This window comes from Clytia hemisphaerica, unplaced genomic scaffold (assembly GCF_902728285.1).
Source record: "Clytia hemisphaerica strain Z4C2 unplaced genomic scaffold, Clytia hemisphaerica genome assembly, whole genome shotgun sequence".
NCBI classification, from domain to species: Eukaryota; Metazoa; Cnidaria; class Hydrozoa; order Leptothecata; family Clytiidae; genus Clytia; species Clytia hemisphaerica.
The window spans coordinates 1326199-1333034 of NW_027103633.1; the positions used below are offsets into that span (position 1 = coordinate 1326199).

At 34.3% G+C, this 6836-nt stretch overlaps 2 protein-coding genes across 2 annotated transcripts; both read right to left on the bottom strand.

Moving 5' to 3' along the window:
- Positions 1-4062: 4062 nt before the first annotated feature.
- LOC136802689 (zinc finger MYM-type protein 1-like) lies at positions 4063-5589 on the bottom strand. The gene has a single exon (XM_067059450.1). The coding sequence runs from the start codon at positions 5587-5589 to the stop codon at positions 4063-4065; it is 1527 nt and encodes a 508-aa protein (XP_066915551.1).
- Positions 5590-5605: 16 nt separating this feature from the next.
- On the bottom strand, positions 5606-6442 carry LOC136802690 (zinc finger MYM-type protein 1-like). Its single transcript, XM_067059451.1, has one exon. It carries the CDS (start codon positions 6440-6442, stop codon positions 5606-5608), a length of 837 nt encoding a protein of 278 aa, XP_066915552.1.
- Positions 6443-6836: the final 394 nt, after the last annotated feature.

The following is a 6836-nucleotide window of genomic DNA, read 5'->3' on the forward strand; positions in this document are numbered from 1 at the left end:
CAAACAGGATAACTCAGGTCAACTATGCTCAACCGTGTTTTAGTGGGCAGGACAACCATACACAACGAGGAAATGGATTGGTCGAGTCTACGGAATTTTTTTTGTAAGAATAAAGCATTTCAGGTGTGCCAGTTTATGCTAATCAATCGAACATAATTGGGATGCTATTCTGGATTTTTCTCGTTGAATGCAACTTTACTTTGATAATCATTTGAGTAGGACACTGAGATAAAATTTGGTCAGTTTGTCAATTTTGCTCGCAATACGTTTTTCGAATTTCTGTCGAGAGAAAATGATAAAATTATACTCTACTTCTTAAACCAGATTATCAAACAGATTGATTGCCCTTTATCTTTACTTAAAATTGAAAATAACTTGAAGAAAGAAAGAAATTATGTGTTTTAGACAAGTTATTCCAAAAATAACTAAAAAACTGTACTTACATGATCATTGCAGGGCCTCTTTAGCATTATTGACGCATATTCATCGCCAAGTCTTTACTTCTTACCTTTGTTTCACACTTTCAGTCCAGGATTATACTAAATTAAGGGTCGTCCCTAAATTAAGGGTCGTCCCTTAATTAAAAGACATTGATCAAAATCATGTCCCTAAATTTAAGGACAGTATCTAAATAAAGGGACATAAATTTTCAAACCTCAATCTTTTGGCAACCATCCATCAGCGGCGCTCATTTTTAACAATGTAAATGCTTCTTCACTAGCACTACAAGCTTGCAAAATATGAAATCCCAACAAAGTCGGGAGCTTAGGCTAGAGTTATTTTTGTCGCAGCTACTTTTCCCCGCGCTTTTTATCAAAAAAAAAATTGGGTCACGAGAGAAGAAAAAAGTCGTCGGAACTTGGCCATAGACGTGTAAAATGAAGACCAACTTTTTATATTAAGTTTCGTGTTTATAATCATTTTTATGATTTTATCATTCAAATTTACAACATAATTTTGTTTTAAAAAAGCAAATAATAAAGTTTTGAGTAATATTTTGGTCTTTTTTCGGAATATTTCATTATTTTACTTGGTCTTTGCTTTACACGCTTTATAGTTCAAACGCGTTTAATTTAGAAAGATAAACGCGTCTCACACACGCTTCGATAAACAAAAGAAATGTCCTAATTTGCTGATTCAGCGTTCGTCCGACGTAATTTTTGAATTTTATCTCAGCCAAGATGGTCGTAATAACACACTTTCGATGGAGTGTAAAGTTCAGGAACCGCTGACGCACCAATCTAAAGATATTTACACTTTAATTTTTTTGTCCCTTAATTTAGGGACAGTGTCCTTTAATTTAGGGACTGTCCGTTAATTTAAGGACTGTCCCTTAATTTAGTATAATCCTAGACTGACTTTGGCTTACTGTAAAGTTCGCATGAAAGCATGTTACAAGATTTCGTGACAAATCAAATCAAGTCAAGTTCTTTCTCACTTTTATTTCTGCCAATCAAAAGTTCTTTATTAAAATTTTTCTGTAAGAGATTTAATTGGACTGCAATTGAATATATCATAATTTCTCCACAAAATAAATGTGTTAACACAGGGTCCCAAAGGGAATGATGTTGTTTAGTTCAAACAGTTAATTGTAATTTTTTTGTTGAAACCACCGGACAAATTTTTCAGCCTTTGAAATATCGCCGAAAAAAGAGAAAGTATACGAATCGTGAAGAACATTTTAAGGCTTTAAGGCAAAATGGACAATCAACTTCTCCGTAACTGCCTAAATGATTGTTAAAATTTTATAGATCTTATTCAAATCGGCATTCTCTGAGATCAAATCCGTGATAGCAAAATCAGTCAAAAATTAATTATAAGAACTAAAAGTGTGATGTGTTTTGCGGGTTGAAACTCACAACAGTTTTTATGTCTAAAGCAGCGACCGTTTTAAAATTTGGACAGATGATAGGTAAAAGGATACCATTCATTAATATCTAAAAATATCCAAAATTTATTGAGGACTCCACGAGAAGTGACGCTAAGAAATAATGGATTTTGTGCTTATTTTTGCAATGTGGAGATCTCGCTTTCATTAAAAACGGTGTTATCTTTCAACGCACTCATTGAAAGTGTATAGAATTTTTCATCAACTTAATATCCCCATGAGCGCATACCTTAAGGGGATTAATTTTCGCGAGCTTTCCCGAAAATTCGCGAAAATTAATCCTCGCGAAACTTTTAAAAACCTTTTGATTCGCGAAATTCGCGAAAGTTAAGTTTTTGCTTCGTTATTCTCACTGAGTATTTGCCCTCCCCTAAGACATCTTTAGAAACAAAATATATCTAAATACACTTTATTCTTCGTTATTTGTGTTTGAAAAGAGCTCTACAGTTTCTATTTTTTAACATAATCTCAACTGTTTCGAAGTTTTTTATTGGTCTACTGTTCGATCTTTTAGTCTTCAGGTTTTTAATTTTCGAAAAAATGCCCACTTCTCGCGAAACTAGCGAAATTTAATCCTCCCGAAAATTTACAATTTCCGTCCTCGCGAAAATAAGTCCCGCAAAAATTAAATAATTTTTGAAAAATATTGCTTTTTTTATTGTAAACCTTTTTGAAGAAAAAAATTATCATGTTTTGGTAAAAAATGGCCTAAAAGTAAGGCTTTATGCAAAATTGCTTCATTTATTTTCTTGATTTTTTGCTTAACGTTAGAGGATAAGTCTTCTAAAATATGGCTGGAAAGGTTTTTCCCAGAAAAATTCTATTCGGATTAAAATTATGTTTTTAACTTTTAGGGGAATTCCCTTACCGGGAAATTACCTTTTTTCAATATCATTACGATATTTTCCAGCAGACACACATAAATTCAACTTTGTATAAGAACATGCCGTCGAAAGAAATTTTAGATTTTAAATTCTAGAGAGTCCAAATTTGATAGTATTCGACGGAAATTTGATATCTTTGATAATTTGGTGATTATCTAGGGGGTAATTCTCTTCAAATTAAAGTTTATAATTTCATATGTCTTTATTAAGTACTTGTTTTAAAAACAAACAAATTATTGTCTAAGTTGAAAATTTAAAAAAATGTTTTTCATAAGCACATTTTGTTAAAATCAATCAAATATTTGTCTTGAAAGCCGAAGTTCGATTAGACTGGAGTCGTTTATATGACGTGATCTTATTCGATACAGCAAAAATTTATCACTACTAAAGTTCGATGGGTTTCGGATGAAATTGGATATTTTTTATCCTTCTTGGAGATTGAATATCAATAGAATGTTTTTCATTTCAATAAAAGATCATATTTTTTGGCCTGGGAGACTGGGTCCCTCTCATAAAATAGGACAAGAATCTTTCTTTGACAATGTCAAACAAAAAACGTTAGATATCATTAGTATGACAATTAGACTTTTTCTTATCATGGTTCCCTAAGCAAGCTTTCAGAAAGTTTCAGGTAAGTCAAATCATGTTCAACTTGTTTTTCTTCTGCTCCACCAAATCTTTAGAGTCATTTTTGTGCCTTTGTTTTGCTCTAAGACAAACATTTTTAGATTCTCAATCTCCAACTGGTGCATTATTATTGGGTAACACAGGTCAGTGAGCTTTCCACAATAAAAGGATAACCTAGTTATTAAGTACCATATAAAATTACTCATAAAACTTAGTTGAAACTTTGACAGGATAGCTGTTGCCCGGGTAATCGAAGGACAACCCAGTTATTCCGTACATGGAAAACTTAGTTGACCTTGACAGGATAATAAGGACTACAAAGTTCAGGGCCGGCGAATTGGTTTTAAAAGTGAGGGGGCTAAATGATATAGTGAGTAAGGAGGCCCCACCATGGTTGGGGCCGACGGGCAGGAAAATTTTTGGAATTATGGTACTCTACATTGGCTTAGAATTGGCCTAAATTTAATTTTTATGAAGTTATTGGAATGAAAAATCAAAGAAGGTAGGTGTCTTTTTATACTGATAATCACCAAAGAATATACTACTATATAATAACAAAATGAAACCTATAAGTAAATAAAGCGGACTTTTACATGTTCAAAATTCTTAAGTAAAATTAGATTTAAAGTGTGCTTTTAACAGGCAGCAGTAAGCATACAGTAATCAAAGATTAAAATTGTCCAAAGTAATTTTGCGATGCTCTCGAGTTGACACAAACTCTCTACCAACTTCATTTAAATCAAGTTTATCCGTTAGATTTTTATGGATGTGGAGCAAAGAAAGATTGTTAAACCGTTTTGGCTTCATTGTTGAACGTGCTGTAGAAAAAGATCTTTCAGGTGTGCACGAAGTAGCAGGATTTACAAGAAGAAGCTTGACGACATAGACGATATTTGGCATGAGTTCTCGGTTTGCAGAAGAACAACTTTTGAGGACTTTATACACATCTTTAAAACAATTAACCTCTTCATGCCCTAAAATCGCTCTAAACACATTTGCTTCAATGCCAATCATGTCGAAATCAACTTCATCTTCGTACATCTTGAAATGTGAATTTTCACTGCTTTCACTCGCTTTTATCGCTTCCAAAAGCATACTTTCGAGACTCTCAAATATAAGGAAGCTTGGCTGATTAAACCGATCCTTGATAGCATTTATCATTGTATCAAGGATTTCGAAGTACAACCTTCGATAATGCTCGATAGGTGAAGATGCATAAAATGGAGCCGCACCGCTTGATGTGCGCTCAACAACAAAAAAGTCAGTTAAACGTTTATAATTTGGATCATTTCTATGCCGAGGAAGGACAGGATCATTAATGAAATTGAATTTTGATGCCTTCTTTTTTACACTCTCAAAAAAAAGATCTGCGGCTGACTCACTTCGCATTTTTTCGAAGGTCTCAACAGTAAGATTGGCATTCTTCTTACTCTCTGTAGCCGACATTCCTTCTTTTTGCAAAGTTTTTGATAAGTTGTCTGTTATCGAGTAAATGGTTTGTCCCAGATTCAGACCATAATAAAACTGGAACTTTGTCATCTGACCTCGGCATCCAATTATCCTTTTGCGGGTGTCACTATCCAAGCTCCCCTCTAAACTTTCTTCCCAAAGATCAGCTAGCGGCTGATAGTTTCGCAAGATTCGTTTGAATGCAGTTCCTCTTACTGTCCATCGTGTGACGCAAAGCTTTGTCAACGATTCGACAAGATCGTGATCTTCGTAGTCGTTCTCAAATTCAATGCTCTCTTTTATCTCTCCCAGCATGTTTTCTCGCTTTGGGGAATATTTTACCAGGGTAACAATTTCACCCGCATATTCCATTACATCGCTCAGGAGTCGCGACTCTCTTGTAGTGTCCTTTACTGACAAACTAAGTGAATGTCCATGACAATGTGTTTCGATAGCTTTCGGTTGCAAGGATTGAATTTGCTGCGCAACACCACTTCTTTTCCCCATCATGTTGCTTGCACCATCGTATGTTTGCCCACGAAGATAATCGATGGGTAGGTTGAACCTAATTAAAGCATCTTTAATGCATGAAACCAACGTATTACTTTTAATATTTGGAACTTCGTAAAATCCCAGGAAGTCTTCGCATGCATTCAGATTGTCATCAACCCATCTGGTACAAATTGAAAGCTGCTGCTTATTTGCAACATCGGTATATTCATCAGCCATAAGAGAAAACATTTTACTGTTATTAATATCATATAATTTTTCGCCTCAGTAGTTGGTTTCCCATAATACCTGTGATCTCCTCCTGATAGTCGTGGTGTGTATATTTCTTAACACCGGGGTTGGGTTTCTTTTCTGCAGCTAATCGCTCTTTGATCCATGGGTGATCTATACTTCTCAAGTACAACAGCTGGATTAAATTATCGTTTCCATCATCATTTCCTCTAAGCGCTAATCCCTGTCGAGTCAAATACTGAATGGATTCCATTACAATTTTTAGATATAGTCTTTCTCTTTCCCTTCTCTTGGCAATTTCATTATCATGCATTTCACTTGCATCGCCACATTTAGGTACTGTGGTTTCATAAGTTAAAGCAGCGGTATGACATTTACTTTGCTCGTGTATTTTGAAGCATGCAGGGGCCTTCTTCCAATTTCTGAACCCTCTAGATATGTACGCAGGATCCCGATTATTTTCAGCGGTCAACTTAGATTCATGACTGAGACAGTAGAAACAAAAGACACAATCCTTTTCAATGTCATAATGCAGCCAAGAATAGGTTTTAAACCAGGTTGGTTGACAACTACGCTCCTGGGTATTAAAGGTAGTTTTTGGGAAAGGATAACTTTCATCAGGCTGGTATTGCTGGACGACAGGCTTGACAACTCGAGTGTCTACATTTTCTTTATTGTTCGATTTATTTACAATATTTACAGAGTTTTCACTATATACACGTTGATTCTCATTATTTGCATTATCTACACGTCGCTTCTTAGAAGAAGACCCAGAACTTTCCGAAGAAGACTTTGATTTAGACGTAAAGAACGATTCAATTGATTTTGCATTTTTCTTTATATCTAAAATCATCAAAAAATGGAATGAAAAAAAAACACTCAAGAAAAAATTAAAAAGCACAAAAACTACATCATACATTTAAAGAAATCCAACAAGATATAAAAAAACACCACTAAACATCCACTGATTTCAAACATACTAACAACTATAACGACAATAACTGACACATTTTTATTCACCAAAAACAATTTTGCACTCAACATAGCGCCTGGGCACCACATACAAGAAGGATTGAAAAAAAAACGAGAAAAATATGAAAGACAAACACAAAAAAGTCAACAAAATTAAATTATTCCTAATTTTTTTCTCGAATATCATGCGCACTATTTGTCTTCTTTTCATAGGATAGGATAAGAGTCTTTGTAATTTGGTAAGTAAATAATAAAGTTACCACGTTTCTTCTTTT

What these genes read in the sequence shown, in the direction of transcription:
- LOC136802690 (XM_067059451.1), bottom strand. Translation starts at nt 6,442, where the DNA reads ATGATTTTAGATATAAAGAAAAATGCAAAATCAATTGAATCGTTCTTT.
- LOC136802689 (XM_067059450.1), bottom strand. Translation starts at nt 5,589, where the DNA reads ATGTTTTCTCTTATGGCTGATGAATATACCGATGTTGCAAATAAGCAG.